Source organism: Taurulus bubalis (assembly GCF_910589615.1).
Source record: "Taurulus bubalis genome assembly, chromosome: 17".
Classification (NCBI taxonomy): Eukaryota; Metazoa; Chordata; class Actinopteri; order Perciformes; family Cottidae; genus Taurulus; species Taurulus bubalis.
The window spans coordinates 4,025,809-4,049,666 of NC_136605.1; the positions used below are offsets into that span (position 1 = coordinate 4,025,809).

General features: G+C 39.6%; 2 protein-coding genes across 2 annotated transcripts; both read right to left on the reverse strand.

Moving 5' to 3' along the window:
• Nucleotides 1-7,003: 7,003 nt before the first annotated feature.
• On the reverse strand, nucleotides 7,004-8,200 carry coa3b (cytochrome C oxidase assembly factor 3b). The gene is made up of 2 exons (XM_079233285.1): nucleotides 7,999-8,200; nucleotides 7,004-7,243 (listed from the first exon to the last, which is right to left on the reverse strand). Exons 1-2 carry the CDS (start codon nucleotides 8,165-8,167, stop codon nucleotides 7,137-7,139), a joined length of 276 nt encoding a protein of 91 aa, XP_079089411.1. The 5' UTR covers nucleotides 8,168-8,200; the 3' UTR covers nucleotides 7,004-7,136.
• A 2,378-nt stretch (nucleotides 8,201-10,578) lies between these two features.
• LOC306750112 (beta-1,4 N-acetylgalactosaminyltransferase 2-like) lies at nucleotides 10,579-22,564 on the reverse strand (the record flags this gene model as incomplete). Its single annotated transcript, XM_079233507.1, has 11 exons — nucleotides 10,579-10,997; nucleotides 11,079-11,307; nucleotides 11,632-11,775; nucleotides 12,439-12,620; nucleotides 13,046-13,132; nucleotides 13,355-13,468; nucleotides 15,943-16,009; nucleotides 18,098-18,135; nucleotides 18,823-18,929; nucleotides 19,543-19,686; nucleotides 22,533-22,564. The coding sequence occupies 11 exons, from the start codon at nucleotides 22,562-22,564 to the stop codon at nucleotides 10,801-10,803; spliced, it is 1,341 nt and encodes a 446-aa protein (XP_079089633.1). The 3' UTR covers nucleotides 10,579-10,800.
• Between the last annotated feature and the right edge of the window lie 1,294 nt (nucleotides 22,565-23,858).

The following is a 23,858-nucleotide window of genomic DNA, read 5'->3' on the forward strand; positions in this document are numbered from 1 at the left end:
AATGGATTTTTTTTTTTACTTTCTCACTCAACTAAGAAAAACAACTGCAAAACCATCCCCTTAATAATATCTTTAAGTTGCACAATTCATTGAGCCACGAATAACTGCAAGTGCATTAATAATTGAATATGGTCATATGTAGTACTTTTATCATAACATCAACTGTATTCATGGTTGATTCTTTTTTTTTTGGCAAATAAAGTACTAAAATTATATCCTGTTTAGTAAATAATATGCATAAAAATAAAAAAGTCGCATTAATGTACTGAGTGGATAGCACACATTTTAACATTGCATGATAGAAATGATGAGATGTAATCTATAAAATAATTGTTAAGATAAGGTCCTAGAAGCCTGTTGGCCTCTGTATGCTTTATTCAGTCACATGCTTTCCTTACTTACCAAACATCCAGTTCGTGAACTCAGCTTCCTCGCCGCTTCTGGACCATTTCCACACATTGCTTGAACCCTCGTGGTACAAACCGATCCATCCAAGGTAATCTGGATACACGTCTGCAGCAGTGATGGTGAGCAGGTCGGTATGGGACATTCTGCAGAAGGTCTGTGCCTCTTTCCAGTGGTGAGTTATAATATTTCTCAGGCCTCGTGCAGCCTCAGATACAGCAGGAAAGACCAGCAGCAGAGGGAATAGAAGGCAGATTCTCCTCATCATGTTGTCCATAGGAACAATGCCATATACCTGCAGTAACATGGGGATTATTAGAGCATTTTTTTTAATGTGAATGTGGAGATGGAGCTGGCGTGTTACGCTAAGACTATAATAATTATTTTAAACTTATGCACTGTGTTTGACCATGCAGTCTCAGACTGCTATATTTATACCGGGAACCATTATGACTCCATCCACACAAAATAAATAAATAAGAAAAAAAAATCTTACAGCCGTTCTCAGAGATATCAGACGCTGCAGGTTAAACCATTCGTTAGACTGTTGTAACTATCCCATCTTCAAGAGTCAATCATCCTGTTTTATGGACACGAGCTGTTTTCAATGGAGCTACTTTGGACCAAAGAAATAACCAATGAAAACCTTTTCCATCTCCAGAATGTTAGCTATCTGGCAACTAATCCAAACTGATTATTTTGATATTTTAACACGATCCAAAGGGTTTTTACAAGATACAAAGGAGCCTTTCCTCGTTTAAATTGGAAATCACAAGGTTTCGCTCAAAAGCAACAATATTACACAATCCTGAATACACGACACAATGCTGTGAATGTTAATGCATCACACAAAACTTCATCAATGAGTACTTTAACCCTTCGGTACGTCTTTCTACCACCTCTGCTACTTATACGTCGCCAACATTTTAAATGCCTAAGATTAAACATTGCTACCTGCAAGGAAGGAATAATTCTAAATGTCCCATTATTTTGGGGGAAATAGTTGGCAGCCGTGTAAAGTACAGGCAATATATAACAAACAGGCTAAATTGAGTGCTGATGTAGATATAGATACTGATATAAGCACTTTGTGTGACATACCATCTGCCGTCCGTGAAGCCTGGAGGTGAATAAACGCTCTTCAGCACTCGGTGGAAAAACAGCTTTGAATCTTTGAATGACTTTTTTAAGCTGATGTATCACAAGAAAAAGTCTCCAGACTGACCACACCAGTCAGAGCCCAGATAGACTCTGACTAGACCAATCAGAAGTAGTCCTGCCGCCCTCGGCATTCGCTATAGGTCTCTCTCTCTCTTCCTGTCTCTTTTAGTCGTCCTCATCTCACCTGTGCGTTCGTGGTTAATGTGAGCGGAAACCCAGCAGCCATGTAGAGTTTAACATCCTTTGTGTTCAGTCCTTCAAGGCCATGACACAAAGTCATGCTATTTGTTGTTATACAGCACATCTGGCAACCAATGGAAAACCAGATGTGTCAAAACATAGGGCCAATGTGGGCAGTGTAATTCATCAATCTCATCCAATTATTAATTGTAAAATTAAGCTTTACCTTTTACTCAGCAGAAGGTACTTTGTACCACACGGATTGCGTCTAAACACACTTTGTAGTTTAACAAGCAGTCAAAGTAATATTTGGGGCATTTTACTGACCATCAACTGTGACTGTAATATCAAATCCCAGGTGGGGCTCACCGCAGTGGATATTTTTGTGTGTTCAAGGTGGTCACCTCCATTTGTTTTATTACAAATAAGGTATAACATTGCAGGGACAGGTCAGTGTTAAGTATGCTTTGTGAAACTCTGCCCCGAAAGGTTTTATCAATGGACAAAGTATATGCCAGTGATTTGCTTCCTGAAACCCACGGTGTCTCCAACATGCGGCATCCCCTCCAGCCAGATGTACTTTCTGCTTCGGTGTCATAAAGTAACGGATAACACACTTCCACCCAAACGCCCGCCACATATGAGAGTTGTATTTCCACTGATATTTACACACATCCAACCAGTCCTCATTAGATTTTAAAAGGTTACCTTTTTTTCCCCTTTTTTCTTTAACATATTCTGTTGTGTGGGATTCTGTTTTGTCATACTGCCTTTTCAGAATGTAGAGATAGTATCTTTATTTAAATCATTGTGGTAGGCACCTGAAAATATTCTCAATATTGGAGCATCAAGGTAAGAGGGTGGCTTGGTTGCACTGATTGGACTGTGTCTTTAGAAGATGACAGTGGTCTGGACATTTCTGACAAAGTCACCTGCTATATTATTCATGTATAGGGGCTGTCATTCTCTTTAACCTTTTGTTTTCACGAGAGCATCCTTTCATCTCTTGCCCTGAGTCGTCCTGAGGACCTGAGTCCCAGATACTCTTATGTTCTTGTTGAAGAGGTCCGACCGCAGTTGAAGCGCCTCTAGGCTAACAAGGCAGCAGGCCCCGATGGCGTCCGATCACACAGCCGGAAATGCTGTGCTGACTGTTTGTGCACAAACAAGATTGTTTTCAACATTACTGGAGTTTTTGATGAAAGAAAAGACAAAGAAAAAATGGCATGCCATCTTTTTTTTAGTAGCCTCATCAACCTGAGCCCTACGGCCCTGACGTCACACATAATGAACTGTTTTGAATAGGTTCCAAACAGGTCTCAAGATCACTTGCAATTTGCATACAGGAAGGTGGGAGTAAATGACACACTACTTTTTTATGCTTCACAGTATTTAAAACCATCTTGAAACAACGATTTTTTTCTCGACATTTTCCAGTACTTTTAATACAACCACACCTTTAGCTAAAAAACAAATTACTTTAAAACAGACATGAGAGGTTGAACCATTTGTCAGCTGATGTATTTTTTTATTTTGTATTAAATGTTGGAAAGACCAAGTTGTGAGATATTGATTTCAGAAGGAAGAAAAGGGTCTACCTGGACAAGCAAATTAAACTGCAAAAAGAAACACTGATTCACGAAGGCTCAGTCAAGGCCATTCTTCTTGAGGAAGCTGAGATGATTTGATATCTGCAAAAAGCTTCTTGCTTTGTTTTTTCAATCAGGGAATCTTAGCTTGTGACTCGATTTCCTTGTAGAGAAGAGAACAAGGTCAAAGTTAAGTAGGGCTCTGTGTTTTTATTGCTTGAAATCCTCTGTCCTCATTAGTTTTGCATGAAATGAGTTCACCTTGGCACAGGTGTGTGTAATAATGCCTCCTGAAAGGGAGTGTGCATGAACTGGTCATTTCTTTTAATAATGTGTTAAGAACATGTTTATTGTTGTTTTTTTGTCATTTTATTTAACACTTCAATCTACCAGATACACCTGTCAGCAACACACATTTGAATGTTTAATTCAAACACGCCCCTCACATTCAAATACCTCCACCCTGAGCACCAGACTAAACCATGTATTTGAGAATCAAATGTTTTTTTTCTCCCTCACCTTCTTCCTCGACATAATCGGTTTTGAAGGGAAAACATGCAATCTCTTTTCGCTCCACTCTTTAGTGGGCAACTTGAATTTGTAAGGTGGTGAATCCCGGCCTATCCCAGATTGATGCTTTTAGCATTAAAGTTGGCGAAGATACCTGGGAATCTGCATCAAAGACGACCTGACATATTCATCACACATGTCCATCCTGGTCAAATATTTGTCAATGCACATAACTTTTTTTTACTACTGTATATAATTGAAAAACAAAACAAAAAAAACCCAGTAGCTTTCAGCTATGATGCTCTACGAGTCGCTCTAGCACCGTCTTCATAGATTTCCGTGGTGTCATTATACACTTGCTGTTTTAAAGCTTTAGCAGCAGAATCAAACTGTTTTGCTTCAGAAGGTTCCTAACTGAGTGAAGAGACCCGGAAATATAAAGTGGCAGCCATGATACGTGCTTGTTGAATTCATATGAATTCATGAATTTTAGTGGACAGTAACCAACCATTTAATTTCATTGTATTCATATTCATTTGATTTCATAAAAACAAGAATAACCAATAAAATGAAAGTCTCGTTAATTCTAACCAGACGTCAGTCATTTGGATAAATGCGCGTGCCCGTTCCTCTTCAGAAGGGATAATAATCGAGGACTCACACCACGTTGTTCTAGTAGTACAATGGCAAATAGACTCAGAGGAACCTTTTTTTATTCTCTCCGCTGAGAAGCAGGAGATGATCATGAACCCATATGAGGAATTCAAGACCTTAATCATTCACAGCAAAAACGTTGCGAATATTCGCAACGTTTTTGCAACGTTGTTAGTGTTAACGCAGCTTAACATCGCCCCTACTGCAAGACATAAGTGTTGCAAGTTAAATGCGTCAGTGTTGGGAAAATGTATCGGCTAATTTAAAGTGCTTCATCACCCAAATCAATCAGATTATATTTATTTAAATATGCCTGCTGGCAGTAGTATACGAATAAATATATACTTATGTGCGTATGTATCATGTATGTGTAGATTACCATATAACTAGGAGTTTGAATATGTGTATGGGCGGATCAGTATGCATGTATTATTCATAATCTGAAATTCAATCAATTGAAGCAGTGAAAATAAAATGTGTGTGATTCTCTAATATTCTTATCACGATCACCTTAATCATGTTCTACAGTAATGATATGTATGGTGCACTAATAACACTGTCATATAATTATGAGTGCTTTCAACACATCCATAAGTTTCTTAAGAGCTAAATAAACTTAAGAACAGCTGCATGCAGCAGTGATAGTCTATGTCTGTGAGACGGGCGATCAGCTGTGCCTGTAGTGATCAATGTCCGCGGCTCGAGAAGCTCTCGTAAATAAGTGATTTTGTGTCGGATCTATATCGCCGCGTACAGGAAGTCATCCTGATGTGAGAACGGATCTTGGCGGTCTGGAAGAACTCTCTCTCTCTCTCTCTCTCTCTCTCTCTCTATAAAACTAATATAGCTAAAATCGCTCCTTCATCAATGAGGAAGTGAGCTGCCTTTTTTGTCCGGTGGGAGTGGCCATCTTATCCAGTGAATTTCAGTAAGCCTGCCCAGGTTTAAATTATTGGCTGTGTTGCTATAGTGATTTATCTAAACTTGCTTCGAGAAACCGAAAAGCCTGACCTACGTCATTTTATCCTGACAATTAGCCCGCTAACTCAGTAAGCCAGGTACGAGAAACAGGGCCCTGGCTGTTGCCAGATCAGAGAGCTGATTGGTTTTTAGTTTTGACAAAAAAAACACGTTTTGGAGAAAATCCTATTTTTCTGTGTAACTGTAATACTTTACACTAGATTGTTGCATATTACATGGACGCTACATGTAGTGCAAAGAAGGTTCCATCTAAAAAAAGCCATAACATATTTAGTGTGATTGATAATAGTAATTTAAGTAATTTTATTAATAATAGCTTATTTAAATAACACTTCAAAACAAGCATTAAAATATTTTGCAAGGCCACCATAAACAGAACAAAGAGTAGCAGACAATACAGACACACGCACATAAATATACAGTAACAAACGCATGAATAAATCCAAACGAGGTCAGGAAACTACAAGTAGCCTACAGATGGTATCTAACAGGATGTAACTGTTTCTTGGAGTTGCTGTTTATTCCCGGAAAGACTGCATGACTTGACCGCAGTTTTTTTTGTGCCAGATTCTAGAGATTCCATCTCATTATCCGAACCGCTTATCCTATTCATGGTTGCAGGGTGCTGGTGCCGATCCCAGCTGACATTGGGCGAAGGCAGGGTTCACCTGGTGGTCGCCATTTTATCACAGGGCACATATAGACAGACAACCATTTAAGCCCACATTCACATCTACGGGCAATTTACCAATTAACCTGAGCTGCATGCCGAAGCTGGAGAACCCGAAGGGAACCCACGATAACACGGGGAGAACATGCAAACTCCACACAGAGGGACCGCCAAGACCGGGATCCGAACCCGGGCCCCTCTTGCTGTGAGGTGACAGTGTCAGCCCCCCAGGTAGAGATAAGGATGACATTTGTGAATTTATCCTTTAGTGGATTAGATATCAATTTGCTCAATTGAGAATGAATCCATATATAACATTTGTAAAAGGCATTTTTACCAGGTACATCTTTTTTTCTGACATGCAAGATGACAACACATAATATTTTAGAATTGGGTTTGGTGCAAAGTTTAGACAGGTGTACCTTGTTTGCATGTTCTCCTGAGTTGTTGTGCACTTACTATATGAATTCAAGGTTGATCCAGCATTTGATTTGAAAAAATTGGAAATGTATCAAATGAACAATCACTTTGTTTCTTGAAGGAAATATCTTTAATTTATTTAGGAATTATGGATCTGCAAAATGCTTTTTTCCCAGCTGAGTGTGTCGAGGCTACACTTTATTCAAAGCAGGTTTATATTACAGCAGAAATTTGTTCAGAATTCAACAATTTTAAAACAGAAAAGGAGCAAAGCAAACATCTGTAATGTCTTTATGTGACTTATGAAGAGGCGTGCCAGGTGGTATGCCAGTTTTCAACCGGCTTGGTATTGGTGCAATGTGGGTGGTGTTTGCAAATTAACCTTTCACCGCTTCCCTACGGGTTACCGGTGAGAGATCAGGTTGAAAATGTGCAAAGTTTCCCTCTCAGCATGAGTATATGACATATGACTCATCACAGCCGGCGTGATGTCACCACATGGTCTACGGAGGCCATGCGTAAAGGGCCAGGAGCAGTGAGTCCAGCCCGGTTCATGGTCAGCGTCATCAGGAGTTGGCGCTGGTCCTTGGCCCTCTGTTGATGTGGATCTTGACTTCCCCATCCAGCTCCTCCATGATTTTCTCTTGTTTGACGGACAGGATGGTGTAGCTAACTGGACGACTACAGGTCAAAGGAAAGCACTTTCTAAAAAAACAGCCGTGGACATTGTTGTTTACCTTATTGGGTGTGTCTTAATTTTAATTGTCTTGTTTTTATTTTTTACATTTTAATGATAAAATCATTATTAGACTGGACACTGAGACCTAACCAATTGGGAATAAATAGGCAACTGTGAGTCATTTAGAGCTCATTGCTATGATTAGTAGACCGCTTTCTTTTTAAATAACAGAGCTCTGATATTAGATGCCGAGTCATAATTATGAGATAGTTATTGATAGTAACGGTCTGCTATTCATTATGAGATACAAAGTCATAATTATGAAATAGTATCATAATTATAGCATCTAATAATTACGAGATAGCTATTGATAGTAACGATCTATATTCTTTATTAGATAATAAGTCATAATTATGAGATACAAGATGCTAAGGCATAATTATGAAATAATATCATAATTGTAGTATTTAATAATTATGAGATAGTAAGCTGAGATAGTAAGTCATAGTTATGAGATGCTAATTCATAATTGAGAGTATCATAATTGTAGTATATCATAATTATGATCTATGCAAAGTCATAATTATGAGTATCATAATTATAGTACCTCATAATTATGAAATAGTAAGTCATAGTTATGAGATGCTATGTAATGGTTTTGAAATAGTATCTCATGATAATGACAGGATCTATATGTCTCCATCACAGTGGCAGCAATGAGCCTCCATGCAGCGCAGGGTGAAGGATACACATGCCGACCACAAACGCCCCGATGGACAGGCCGGTCAGCAGGTTGCGGCCGCGGAGCCGCGCCGCGTTTTTCTTCCAGTAGTCGAGCTCCTTTCGGCGGCGAAGGAGCTGCTGCTCCGCCGCCGTCGGTGCAGCTTTCGCGGGTCCTTCAGCTCCCTTTTCCGCCATGACTTGTTTGGGTAATCAGCTGCTTGAAAGTCGCATGAACCGGAACCGGAAGCGGATCTTCTTCTTTTTCTTTTTGGATTTTAAGGCGGATGGAATCCAACAAAAGGTGCATTACCGCCACCTACTGCACTGGAGTGTAGACCAGCAATATCCATCCCTTTATCAAAATAAAAAAAAGGCGCTATGTCACTTTCGGTGCACTAAATCTTTCCACTCAATCCTGTTTCTTTCAGATACTGCAGTACCTTTCCTGCCCCCACGGTTAATGCATCTTTTAATTGTATCTCCTCAACTGCCAGCCTCCTCTTCAACCTGTCTCACTCAATTCTGAATTTCTGGCAATGACAAATGACATGCTCTACTGTTTCTGCTCTATTGCAGTGCTCACATAGTCCAGTTGGGTGTTTATTTATTAGTTGCATTGTTTTGTTCAGCCTTGTGTGTCCAATCCTCAGTCTGGTTAATATATTTTCTTCCTTAGTCCTCCCTTTGCCAACTTCCTTCTGTCTCGCATACATATGTCTTCCCGAGTCTCCTGCATCCCAACTGTGCTGCCATTCCTTAATAATGTTTCTTTTGATTATTGATTTAGTTTCTGCTTTGCTGAATACAATGTATTTCTTGTTCTGTCATTCCAATGCTTGCTTTGCTAATTTATATGCTGCTTCATTTCCCTTTACCCCTCTATGTGCCGGCACCCACATGAATGCTACCAAAATACCCAAATGCTTAAGTCGGAACAGTGTTTCGTATTTTCATTGATTAAATACTGCCTGCTATGAGATGTGCATGATTGTAATGACAATAGTGTTGAACTGTAATCCAAACAAATGATGACCTTACGTATCTGAACCTCCTCCACCCGCTGTTAAAATGGCCACTGTATGCACCGACACATGGTCTGATGTTCTCCGTTTGACCTCATACTGAAAGGATGGGAAGGTGACAGCAAAACCAGTTCTACCTGTATTAGAATCTTTAGATCCATCTGTGGATGCTGGGGTAAATTATTGATATGTTGCATTTAGCCTTTGCTCCACCATTCCTGCAATATTACCAATATTTGTAAATGCTTCGGTTTTGTTCTGAGCAAAATAGCCACGGTGGTGTTGCCAATAGCGATACTGTAGAAGTGAATATTATCTGATTTGATCCCATATCCCTTGCAAATTGTCCACGACAAAGCAGTCCTGTTTGGCCCTTTCCCAATATGGCAGGATTACCTTTGTGGTTGGATGCTTGTCTCCGGAATGCCCTTTCAGATTGGCCCAGTAGCTCAACACTAATTGCTTAAGTCTCAAGTGCAGACCACACACCTAGAAACCTAAAAACCTTCACTTGTTCAATAATTGGTCCATACAGCTTTATCGGAGTATCCACTCCTCTCTTTCTAGTAAACCAGATTGTTTTAGTTTCCCCCACAGAAAACTTGAATCCCCATGCTTAAGACCATCTTTCTACTTCATTCACAGCCACTTATACCTTCCCTTTAATAAGGTTTATGTTCTTCCCCCTCGTCCACAATGCTCCATCATCAGCGAATAGGGATTGTTCAATATCACTTTGAACTCGAAGGAACACATCATTTATCATGATGGTGAACAGTATTGGACTGATTACACTACCCTGAGGTGTACCATTCTCCACCGGGTATCTTCTCGATAGTGCTGTCCCAATTCTGACTTGGATAACTGTCAAGTAAACGGAAGCGCATCCTCTTGAAAGAAGGAAAGAAAAAAGAAACAAACAAAGTCCATACCGCCACCTAGAGCATACCGCCAGCTACTGCATCAGAGTGTGTAGGATGGTTCCATTTAATTATATGATTAAAAATAAATATTGGTTTTTTGACCATGTTAGCCTATAAAAAAACAAAATAAGAGAAGCCAAATAGACCTTTTTTTGGGGATGATGTAGTGCTACATCAAGAGTACTGTTGAAGTCAATCACAGATAACGACTAAAATACATTGTTTTATCGGCATCTGTTAGACGTAGTGGACTTCTAAAACATGTCAGAAGTTCAAAATCATGTTTATGAACAATTATCACCAATTAGGTAACGTCATAAAGTATCCAGTTGATATAACTTGTGGCCATATTGAGGTCCAGATATGGCCCTGTCCCCGCTGCCAGGCCTGGTGACTCCAAACCAGACGTGGGCCGGCCACAACATACTGGAGAGTCCGAGCCACAAATTGCACAACAGAAAGTTTCCTGTCTGGGAAGTGTGTGTGATGTGATCCTCAATCTTGTATCTTGTGCAGCTCAAATAGACAAACAAGCTTGGATTCAGACAAACAATACAAATGGTAAATCTATTGATATATCTTAATGAGAGTGAAAACATTATACAAAGCAGCCTGGGGTAATACACACATTAAAGATGAAAGAAAAGCTTTAAAACAAATATAAAAAACACAAGAAGGAATAAAGATAAACTGAATGAAATATATTATGCTTTTGTGGCTTACTGTAAATTAAGAACCCTAAGAATCAGAATGACTGACTTACTTGCACTGAACCGAAATGGATAAAAAACTATTTGGAAAGGATCCAAACATAAAAACAAAAAGGATGAATATAAAATGCAAGTGCAGGGCAATGTGTCCCTCAATGTTCTCAAGTGGTCCTCTATCCATACTTGATACACTTCAGGTGGTTTTTGAAGAAGTGAAGCTGCAGTTTGAGCTCCGCGTCACTGGATGGAGGATGTCTGAATTTGCTGTACTTAGCGTCGTCCTCGTTGTGGCTCGTTTGGGGCTGATGGCCGATGGACACATGGTCGCACGAGGCAACCAGCAGGGAGCCCAGGCCGTCCATGAAGAACTCTGCAGTCAGAGACAGACATTCACACCGTTAGAAAAACAGCAACAGAAATTGAGAGAGTGGACTCCAAACTCTAGACCTACCCGAGTGCGCCACCCTCTGGAGCTTAGGGTCAAATCCCACCCGCTGTACAGAGCGCGTTCGAGCCAGGAAGAAGTTGACCACCCCGCTTGCCAGAGAGCATTGTGGGTAACCAGAAAGTGAGTGGAACTTCCCTTTAGACTTTCTGTACAGGCAGCCGCCATCCATTTCCTCTCCTTCCTCGTAGAGGAGAGAGAAATAAAACTGGTTCCCTCGTACGGTCCCGCCCACCTGGCGAGAACAAAGAGATGGGAAAAAAAATGTTTGTAAACTGGCAACCATTAACATTGTGTACTGACCTCTTGCCCACTGTTTGCTGGGAACGGATCCTTTTGGTACATTGTCGTTGTAAAATAAAATAAACAGGACTCTGCCCTATTGTGGAGCTTAGATCAAATAAACCATGAAAAAAGTCGCGAGGAGCAGATGTCTGGAGCACACCCAACAGACATAACTACCTTTTTATTCTTCACTTCGTTTTTTTTACCAGTTTCCTTGAAATAATCAACACAAGCTCCATGGCCCCTCAGACATGATGAGCGCTTTCATTCTCACCACATCCAGTTCGGGGAGCGCCTCCATCACCTCCACCAGCTTCTCTATCTTCGTTCCCTCCGTGAACACGAAGTCATCGTCCACCCACAGGAAGTACTTGGTGGTTACCTGGGAGACCGCCAGGTTCCTGCCAGCAAACCAGCCCTGAGGGAGGAAACACGCTTTTTTAAATGTTCATTTCAGGTGACAAGTACAATGCACTGACAAATAGTATAGAGAAAAACGTTTCAATAAAAATAGTGGGGATGATCTGAAACAATACGTTTCTTACACTGCTCATAGAATTCCATGTGATGCTATGGTACAACCGATTATCAATTATACATGTAGGATCCCCTTCCTCCGTGTAACCTCACTGGAATTAACGAGAAAAAAGAAAAAGAGGACGACAACATTGATGACCAACAATATGGTTGAAAAAGTCTATGGATCCCTCGGAGGGTGCAACAAGCTTTTTTAAAACCACATGAATCTCGATTTCTGAACGTTCACGTTGGGGATTATAGTAAAAAACAACAACAAAATTAAGAAAACAGCAGACAGCCCTCACATGAAGTTAAAGGTTCCTAAGTAAAAGCAGAAGTCACTGTTAGAAGATCCACGGGGAGATTTTTTATCCAGAACGTTCATGCAACATTGCAGGTGTGTTTGATTTGGACCACCTCGTGCTGTCAAACAGTGGCTACTCAAACGTAGATGCTACTATGCCGAGTACACACACAAAACCCACTTTGGACCGGTTATTAATGTAATTTATGTGTGTGTGTGTGTGTGTGTGTGTGTGTGTGTGTGTGTGTGTGTGTGTACCTGTGCTGGAGGCATGATGTACTGTCTGATGTGTTCTCCAGTAATGTTCTCCGGTTCAAAGCTGTCATCTGCGATGATGACTTCTATGTTGCTATAGAAACGCCGGATGCTGCTCAGCAACACCTTGAGTTGTGCGTAGCGCAGGAACGTCTTGGTGGTGACGGTGACGTGAGAGCTCACATCTGACCGAGAAGTTCAAGAAGAAAAAACGTTCAAACGCAATGTAGCATGAATTGACATCACAGTTGAACCGTCTCGGCTTTTATTTGGGTTCGAGAACAGAACGCTCTACTGCGTCTCAGTAACGGGGACTGCTACTGAGACGGGTCAGTGATGCCTAACTAATCAATAAACACGAAAGGAAATATTTCAAACGTGAATCCACAGCAAGCGCTGCACTCGCTGTAGGCATGACGATGCGGGATTCAAGGCAAATGTGCCCAAAGCTGTTAAAAGAGATTCAGCGCATTGTGGTGTCATAAATAGTGAATTATTCATTCATTCAAAAGTAGCAGTAACTTGCATTGTGAAAGGAAACGATGCCACGAATAATTAACACGTCAACTTGATTTGTAACCCGAGACCAGCAGGATGAGGGCAGACCTACTTGTTCCCATGTCGTACAGGACTGGAAGCAGAGGCTGTCTGATGGCGATGGGGAACACGGCTTCATGCTCCTCAAACTGGAAGGATGCTAAGTACAGAAAAAGTTGTATAGTTTACTGTGGGAAACAAACAAAACAAACTGGAACAAACCTTTTCCACAGTAACTTGACATTTACACAGAAACCTGTACAAAACATTGGAAACTGCACTCGTTCTGACTTATGCACACACATTTGAGCATTTCATTTCTGACTTTGTTAACGTAAAAGGTTCTGTTTTCTATCTCCGGTCCGATTTCTCCGACGCATACCGAGGTCTCCAGTGTGTATGTGGTAGACCGTGCTGGTGTAGGACACTTTAGCCAGCAGGTGGTTGAGGGTCACCGGGCTGCTAGACTCCATAACCAGCCTGCTCTCCCCGGCACCTGACGGAGAAAAGGACGTCACAACAGTCAAACAACAGCCGGATAATCATAAACTTCCACCCACCAGAAATCAAAGGGATGTTTCAAAATGTTTCACTTTTTATTTTAGTTTTCAAAAAAAAATGTTAACATAACAACAGCATATATTTTCAAACAGTCACATTCTTTGTCAGTTTTTGAGTTGTATGTCTTGGTACACATGATATTCAGGTACAGTGTACAACACACAGAAAGAACAACAAACATCACAAGGTGGTCACTCCAAGAAAATGAGAAAACAAAAGAGGGGGAATAAGGATAATAATAATGAAAACAGGGGATAAATAAATAAATACAAATAATGATTTAAATGAAATAAATAATTTAAATAAGATGAAGAACCAATAATTGTCCACTCCCGAGTGTAGTATTGTATGTACTATATATGCTTTCCAGAGAGGACGTTTCAAAATGTTTTCAAATCAAAATGAAGTCATATCACTTATTTTTCATGAATCTTAAACCATCCTATGGAAGCCCTTTCTGCCTATAAAATAAAACAAATTATGAGATAAAAAGTCATAATTATAGATACAATGTCATAATTATGATATAGAAAGTTTCTTATCTCATAATTTCGACTTTCTATCTCTTAATTTCGTTTTTTTCTTTTACTGGCGGAATGGGCTTCCATACATTACCAATGATCGTGACAACAAATCATTTGCTTACATGATTACTTGAACCATTTTTCCAGTGCAGGTTGCCTCCTCCTCCTCCTCCTCCTCCTCCTCCTCCTCCTCATCCTCCACTAAAGTTTATGGGTTCACGCCTGAGTTTACTCTCTCGACTTTATGTGGTCAATTTGCGTCATTCGCCTTTTCGTGGCGGAAAGGGGGCACGGCTTTTCCGTGGCTTTACTCCGTGAAAACATTTACCATTTCCTCCATCCACCATTGAAATAACCACTAGTTCTGCTTTATACTTGTTGTGGAAGTCCCACTAACGCCGGAACGTCAAACGCCATCATGTCTGGGTTCATAATATTATTATTATTATTATTATTATTATTATTATTATTATTATTATAATGGGCACACACAGCTCCGACCTGCGTCTGAATGACGGCCGTAATATTTAAACAGTTTGGAGTGTCGTCAGCCTGGATGAGCCACACCTGAGCCGGAGTGGCCCGGCCATAAAAGACTGTCTGCATTTGGCAGCCCGGTTGTGTCGTTGTCATTGACACCATTTCTGCCCTTTATCTTTTGCTTTGCTCTTTGTTCACATACCTCCACTTTAAATGGTTGATTTATTTTGTGTTAATAAATTGCTTTTTGTTAGCCGCTGGCTCGTTTGTCTCCCACTTCATGTCACATTCTTTGAGCAGGGTAGTCATAATCTCACGATTCTGAATGCACTTGGCTTTTAGAGGCAATTCCTTCAAATGTCCCATTTGTGTAAAACAATACAACTAGGTGGTGCAAATTAACTGGTTAATGAGGAGAAACAAAAGGATGGCAGGAAGGGACGAGGCAGACATGCAAATATCTGAAAGCATGATGTGCAAATTTACCGGAATGGTTCATTGCACAGCGTTGGTCAAACCTTGGGGTTGGTGTCGGCCTCAGGTTGCATCATTAAGAAAATGTAATTTAACCCATAAGAACCCGGACCCCTTTCTCCTTCAAGGAAAATGATGGGGGACATAATACAGACTAAATAGACCACATATTTCAAAATAGTGTCACATTTTTTAAATGTTACATGTGTCACATTGGGCGTTAATGGTAACAAAATGGTAATAATTACATAATTATAACATGATTTCTTGGTTTATATTTGTTTTAATATGCTTTGGATTGAACTATATACAAGCTGTTAGCTAAATATCATTGAATCAACCAAATTAACTGAGCAGATCATAATTATTTTTCGTATTGTGCATACATGTCACACTGGGTTCTTTGTGAACATTTTAGGTTAAATTCCCAATGTGATGTATGTGTCACAACGATTTTTATCTGATTTGTTTTATATCAGTTTCTTCAAGAAATGTGCTCACAGCAGGTTCAATACATTAAAGGACATGGGAATTCTTAAACGAGTAAATCTTACCTTTAACGACGAAAAACAAGCTTTTTACATTGAGCATTTCCTTCAGATCTGGGACAACCTGGATCAGCCATCTTGGAAAGGTTGTTATGGGAACGTAAAATCACATGACCTTGTCACATGAACTTTCCAGAACACTTAAAGGACGTGTGACACCTGTGTCACCGTAGGGCCTTAAGGCACTAAAACAATTTCAGGTCGATGTGATTATCTTCCTCCACTTTGTACAGAAGCCATTGATATGCTTCGAGACAAAGTTGATCGACTAACCAATGAGGCTGATTATATTTACTTTCTGGGAGTTGACTGCAATGTGTGTATTGCGACTAAAGTACAGCACACATCACAAACTATAGTTGGTTCTGACTTGGAAATCTCACCTTGGACCTTCACTCCTTCAGCTGTCACGTCTGTGGTCAGGAGCCCTTTAGACACATGCAAGGACACCTAGAGTAGACACATGTGAATAAACCACAGAGAACTCAAAGTGCACATTCATGAACAATGTTCAATCATTTCTAATCTGCATCTGTTTTTGGATAATTACCCAGGTTCCCTCAGCACAATGCAAAACAAATGAAATATAAGAAGCGTTTTGTTGTTAAGATATCTCAACCCAGTAGTGTTAGGACGGATTGTGGCGCGCTTTCAAGTCCTTAACCACCAAACAAAGACAGCATTGGCACCACTAACACAATGCAACTTGCTTGGACACTGTGTGTCGGAGATGTACTGGTATTCGGTTTGAGGAGCTGAAATGAAGGGAAAAAAAATCTACACAGAATGCTGTTATGAAACCAGGTTGTTAGAGTTATAATACAGACCTGTTGGCACATACTTTATTACCGTAAAATTCGGATTATAAGCCACTACTTGTTTATCGGTGTGGCTAATTTGTCGATTTTTCCGATTCTAAATTCAGCAGCAATTGCGGCACTAAAAAATATCTTAGCCCCTTGATATCAGTGTGAATCGTCTGTTCAAAGTGGCACTGCGTAATGAATGGAGCAGTGGATGACAAGTGGTGAGAAGTCTTTTACGAAAACTGGACGCATGTGTCAGTGGGTTGTGACAGCATGGGGAAAAGTGACGAAATCAATGATTATCAACGGATTTCAAAATCAGTATTGTTGCTGTTCAACTCGGATACAGAGGACAAAGACTTCTGTGGCTTCAGCGGGGACAGTAGCGATGATGAATACAATGTGATTCTCTGTATCTCTGTTGTTCCAACAGGGTTATTTTTTTTATTTACATATGCGCGTGTAATATTTGCATTTGTGTTTTGCTGCCAATATGTTACGTTGCAAATAGAGGGGTGTCATCATTGTTTTACGTCTACAGAAGTGCACGCTCCATTGAGGTTAGGATAGGTCCCCACACCACTGCCACAAAACAGATCAGACAATCTGAGAAAGCAAGTACAGGCCCTGCCGTCTGTGCAGGAAAGAGCAGAAGGGTCACTGCATTGGGCTCAATGTGTGCAGCTAACTACATTTGCAAGAACAAGGTGGGCCGCTGCACCACTGCCCCTACCGTCAGGTTTTGCTGAATGCTTGATCATACCAGAAAGTGGAATTCATCCAGATTGTTTTGCAAAATATCTGGTTTGAGGATTGATACAGTGACTAATCACAGGTAAAGTTGTTGAACTACGATAGTGGGTGATTTAACCGCTAATGTACAGCCATCCAGGAGCATACTAGCACTAGTCAGCAAGCGTCTCAAACTTATATTTACTCTCCCAATGGCAGTATATTCAATTGTGTATATCATCAATACAAACCTTTACTGAAAAAAATCTCTCAGCTAATGTTTATCCTAACTGAGAGATTTGAGAGGATTGTTTGATGCATTGGATCTGGACAAAGCCTGGAGTAAATTGCAACATTTTAAATGGTGGTGTGACTAAGCCAGTTATTGATGTTAATCTCAGTCACATTCTGCAATGGTTTCCATTTTGACTATTGTGAAAATGACATTATTACAATTCTAGGGGAAGTAAATATTATTGGAAACAACAATACTTTCAAATGTTTGGAATAAAATTCAAATAATGTATTAAATTAAAAAACATGTATATATATATATATATATATATATATATATATACATATATATATATATATATATATATATATAATAGCTTTTAAAATCAAACCCATGTGCATCTTTTGCAGCAGTTTCAGGGCCTGCACTCCATAGTTCAGTGAGGTAGAACAACAAGATGGCTGCAGTAGAATGATACAACATAAAAAAATAAAATGCATCTGCCTTTGCAATATTAGCACAAGCCAAGAATTTTACGAAAACATTCATGTAAATTATCTGATTCTGACCACATTATATATGCAAATTATTGTTTTCTGTTGGATCAATCTTAATACGCAATGTTGGAATATACTGCAATTGTGTATAAACCTATGTTTTATATGTACTGTATCATGAATGCAGCCATCTTGTATGAACCATTCTATCAGGTTGATCTGGGTGAGAATGACCAGTCGATCTGTTGCATCTATAGATCACACAAACCTTGTAGCTGCTTCTTTGTCCTGCATGCAGTGCTAAACCTGAAATCAAAATGACCTCAAGCTTTCATACTTTTACAGAAAGACACACATTCATCTCTGGCTTTGTAGACTTTTATGAACTTCCAAAAATAATAATATGAAAAAAATGTTCACTCTAACCTGACTTTTGCAGCCTCTAAACCTGAACAAATATGAACAAAAGAATACAAAAGGGTGAAATGCACCCCGACTGCACTGTCAAGCAAATGTGGTTATTTCATTGCAGTTTGCACACATCTAAATCAAATTATTATTTGTTTCCCTTTCTTTCTTCTTATGTCTTCTTCCGAAATAAAAAAGAGCAAATTGCACTTGGCTGCAAAACCTAATGGGCAGTAACTTTGTGTTGTAATATTGTTAGCTCAATACCTTTTATGATTCGGACATTGACGTGGGGCGGATAGCGGTTGAATATGTTGCACATTGTATTGTTCTTCCAGCTTCTGCAGTTCATTCTTTGTGATTTTGCCCGTCATTAACACCCCTTTCAGATTGCCAGGTCTCAGTGAAACCTAGGACTATCTCTTTGGAGTGCTAGTTTCCTGAATGGTACAACATTGCTTATCAATGCATTTGCTAATGACCAATGACTTCCTCCAACTTGCTATGGTGTCAAACTGTAGTGTAATGGAAAAAAACTTTCAAATTGATAAAAATGCTCTGAGCTATATATTGAGTGTAGCATACCTGGTATGAGAGTGGAGGTCAAAGGGAGTACGTTAAAACCCTGGGTGGGATACTGCAGGGGAGAGTTAGGCGAAGCAAACAGCAGCCTAGATAATACAGACGTGGTCCTGTTGAAGAGAAAGGGAAAGGTGGGAGGGTGATGAGAAGAGTTGTGCAAACAAGTATCACCAATGTGACTATCTCCAGATAATAAAATAAAGAAGTAGGAGAGAGTTGCTCAACTCACATATTTTTAGTGCCAAGAGTTTACAGTTTACAGACATGTGCAAGCAACAGTAAAACTACAAACAGGTCACATTTCACATTGACTTGGTGGGTATGTGCCTCCCAGCCAACTGTTTTTCCACTTTTAATTCTAGGTTATACAGGTGCAGTAATCATATTCTATGACTAATGATAACAATGAAGATTATGTGTAATATTGAGTTGATTATGTTGTGCTGTATGGTCTGCATGGGGCGAAGTACAAGTATAATTTTGGTAATTATGGAACGTAGCATCTACATGAGAACTTGGTAAAAAGAAAACATTGAAACCTCACATTCATACTGGCCGTAGTGCACTTTCAGTGGAAACAATGGGGAACAAAACCCAGTTCTCACTTTGTGCAAACCTTTATGTAATTTATTTGAGGCTACAATTTGTCTTTTTTATATATACAATCTTATATACAATCCTTCTGTTTGCAGTAGAGGAATAATAAACAAAAAAATCCACTACCTGGCTTTGTGTTGTTGGAGCTCCTTAGCGCGGCGCTTCACCAGCTTCTCATACTGATCCTTTGGGATGTGTTCTTTGAGGAGCGTTGAGCCAACGGGACAGGTGCATGGACCAGGTGGGGGCAGATGAGTCGGAGGTGGCAACCTGGAATGGTGGGGGTAACTTGGAAATAATGAAAAAACACAGTTCAGTTCTCTTCTTTGTCATTTTGTGACTTAGCAATGACTATGACGCCATGTTAGAACATTGCTTTAGGACTTGCAATGAATAACCATCTTCGAATCATTGCAATGTTCTCTTCACGTTGGTACACTCAGTACAGTAGGGGGGGTTGCGTCCTGGGGAGACCAACCTGAACAACTTTTCTCATGACGGACTGAGGCTAATGGGACCGCCACAAGCAGGAACACACCCTGCATTTGAGTATGCAGAGGCATTCCTAGAAGCAGCTAAAACCTCCTGTTTACCCAAGGAGGCTGCAGTCAACATTGCATCATTGTCCATCCCTCAGCCGCATTACTCAACGGAAGACCATTATCGTAGGCCATCAACATTGGACAGAGCCATCTGTGTGGATTAAACACATTTAAAACAGTTGCTCTTCAATCATCTCCAACAGTGAGCTGGAAGAGGCAGTTCTCTGCCTATGTCTTCTGGGGTCATTTTTGGGGTTCAAGCAGGGGTCCAATGAGGCTCTAAGGATAGCTCTGCACTTGCCGAGAAAGTTAAATACCATGTACTTCCATAAACTGAATGTTGATGTACAAATGTATGCTAATGTGTTCTAATAAACACAATCATTCAGTGAAGGTTTGCTTCTCATCAACTACAAGCGTTGACCTTTTTGACATCTCAGATGGTGTTATGGAAAACTAGCTCTGGAGTCACGGGGGCAGAGGCAGGAGAGTTGAGAATTGTAATTTGAGCTTTGTAATGAACAGACAAAAAAGTCTCTCCAACACAAGTTGTAAAGAGTGATTCTTTATTGCTTGCAAGCGGGGAGAAGTTCACACAGGAACGTGTCACAGTGACAGTGGAAAGGACTCACACGGACTTTAAAGGTTATACCCTGTCCGTCTTACAAAGAGACAGATGAAGTTAAGACAACCAATGAAAATGAGCCGCACCCTTAAAGAGGGCCAAAACATGCTTATCTAAAGTCACACAACCAAGTCTTATGTTCTTGTTCCAACTATTAATTACATTTCTCAGCAGGTGCAGACTTATCTATCCACCCTCGTCCTGTCTTCGGCCTTGAAGAGAAAACAGCAATATTTCAAGATAATTGACAGGGAGCATAGTTTGTGCTTCTACTAGGAGTATTTGGGCCTTCCAATCTTAAAACTATAGCAGGATATATTTTACCATTACAATGGTCTCTTGTACTTTTACATTTAATTTTTTTTTCCCTGAGCAATGAACCAGTGGCGTCCCTAGGCTAAAACATCCTAGCCAAAGCCCCGGATGTTTTTTTAATTAACCCTGAATATTAATAAAAAATAAAAAATAAATAATAATAATAATTGGCACACAAGTGGTTAACACCTCCAGGTCGCACGTGACGTCATTCACCCAAAACAGCGGTGTCAGGCAGCAGGCGCACTTGACAACACCAAGCTGCTGTCTTTGGGTAGTAGCACAACAAGATGTCACAAAAAAGATTTCAATGTTTTTCCCCCCAAAGGTGGTCAGGAATCAAAGAGGTAATGGGAATAGAAATTATGTAAAAATTTATAATTTCGAAAAGAGTGTTACAGCTTGAAGTACTAGAGGGATGTAGCTGCTAGTTGATATTACTATGAAATAATGTTAAAAGTAGATGAGGAGGGGGTAGTATACAAACACACATGGACACAGAGTGGGCTTTACCTTAGTTTTTGTGTAGTGGGAGTCTCTTGGCTTAGCTCTCCAGGACAGTTATGGAATATCATAAAATAAAATGCCAGGACGATCACACTCATAACAGCAGCCATCTGAAGCAGTGCTCTGTTTAACACAGCCATCTGCAGAGAAAGATGCACACTTTTATGTTATGGCTCATAATTCTTGAACTTTGATATGTCCTCCACATTTCACAATTGAACACTAATACCCAGCCTTTGAAGTATCGACATTAACAGAGATATTTCCAGCACTAAATCCTCTTGTATTGATTGTTTTTACTTAATGATCAACAGGATCTAGTTGAGTGAGTGCAGGTGAAACCATTTACTTCCTCATATATGTTAAGATTAACTAATAAAATACCACAATAAATAACTGAGTGATATGATGGACTCTGTATGACTGCAAACAAAAGTTCACAAGTTGAAAGTGTGATTCTCATTTTTCACATGAAAGCCATTTTAGAAGAATTACACGTTAAACACATATTGTATCAGCTGAGCTGGAAATTACTAGATTGGTGGCTGATTCAAAGACTATGAATAAAAACGAAACAAAATCAAATCTTTACGCGTGTACAATTGGTCAATACACTTTTTAAAGGAAACATTTGCATTACATGTTTGATTTCTATAAACACACGTCACGATGTCCACAGATGATTCTCAACAATTAATATATCCTTGTTTAACTCATTTAAGATCTTTTTGAATAACATCCCAAATTTAAGCATATATAGTGGAGACATAATTGTGTAGACATAATTGTGTAGACATAATTGTGTAGACATAATTGTCCTCCGTTACAGCAGGTTGACAACATTTGAGAGTCTGAGCTACTTGATACAAAGAAAACTACAAATCATTCAGAATGAATTTCCTGAGTAAAAATTCAGCCTCACATTTCATATGAAGCAACGTGTTCATTTAAATCTAATGTTAAAAAATACGTTTATGGAATTTAGAATAAAAAATATCAGCTTACACAACAGGCTATACTGGACTTTTTAACACGAGTCATCTATTATAAAACAAACAGAATGCCACGAACCGCGACACATATTTTTCTTTTCAGCACAAATACTGCACGGAAGACATAGTGCTCACCTTTTGCCCTCACCAGTTTTCCAGTCGCCCATAAACTAGAAACGTTTACACGGATGAGCGAGAGTAAAGAGATCTGTGGCATGTGGACAAGCCGCTTTCCAGTGAGGAAAGGTAAGAGTAAGTCTTTTATGGGCAGGCACTTTGGTTCCCCCACAGTGACGATGGACATCCTCCACAGCCAATTACAATCAAAGACTCCTTCAACTTACTTGGCACGCACATCAACAACAACCTGGAAGTGACTTCAAACATCATTTGCAAAACACCCAACAGCTAATTTAAATGCCGAGACAAGTCAAATGAGTTGGGCCGGTTTCAAAGGTTGAACTCTATAGAGCCATAATTGAGAGCAAACCGGTTATTATCATCCATTACTGTGACAACTAAACTAAGCACACAACACAGACAATGGACAGAATTATCACCAGAGCAACAAATGTCACAGGAAGCAAAGTCCCTGCACTGGACTCCAAATGCCAACCAACCCTGTATCCTACAAAACTACGGTCCAACACCACTAAGCTACACTTCTGAAGAAAACCACTTGGAAACTCATAATAACTGTTAGAAATTGAAACAACACACACCACAAAAATACTTTGTTCGGTTCATGTCACAAAACAGAGCTTTCTCCCCAACATTGTGCAATTGTTGAACACACAAACATCTAAAAATACACAGATGTTGTAGAGTGTACTGTCACTCCATTCCATCTGTACTGAGACAGATTCCTCTGATGACCACACTTGATGATCCTTGAACTTGGGTGGGTTTAAGCACTGAAATGTGACCAAAAAAAACTAAAAAAATATTGTATTCTTTTGTAAAAAGGCTGCAAGCCAAATTTGGAACAGCTGGTTTAATTTTTACCAATGTGTTATGTATTTTATAAAGTTTTTCGTTGTTTATGTTGCTCCACAGGTTTCCTGTTCAATGACTTCCCCGACATGTGTAATACACCAATGTTTTGCTTTTTGTGAGGGGAGAGACTTCAGGAGAGGGGTAAACATATTTGTCTGATATAGATCACCACGAAACGTCCCCAGGTGACTTACATCAAGACTTGTTTTGTTTTTTTGTATTACAAGTTTTCAGAAAAAGTGAGAAATCATCTTATTAAATATGTGCTAATTGACCAGAGGTGTCAAAAGTATTCACATTCATTACTCAAATAGAAGTATAGATACTAGGGTTTAAAAATACTTCTGTAAAAGTTGATGTATCAACTCAAGCTTTTTACTTAAGTAAAAGTGTAAAAGTACTGGTTTAAAAACTACTTAAAAGTATAGAAGTAAAAGTAATGTAAGGGGAATGTTTTTTTCCATT

Coding starts and splice junctions, on each gene's coding strand:
- coa3b (XM_079233285.1), bottom strand. CDS start 8,167: ATGGCGGAAAAGGGAGCTGAAGGACCCGCGAAAGCTGCACCGACGGCG. Junction 7,244..7,998: donor GGCGTTTGTGGTCGGCATGT/GTATCCTTCACC, acceptor GTAGTCGTCCAG/TTAGCTACACCATCCTGTCC.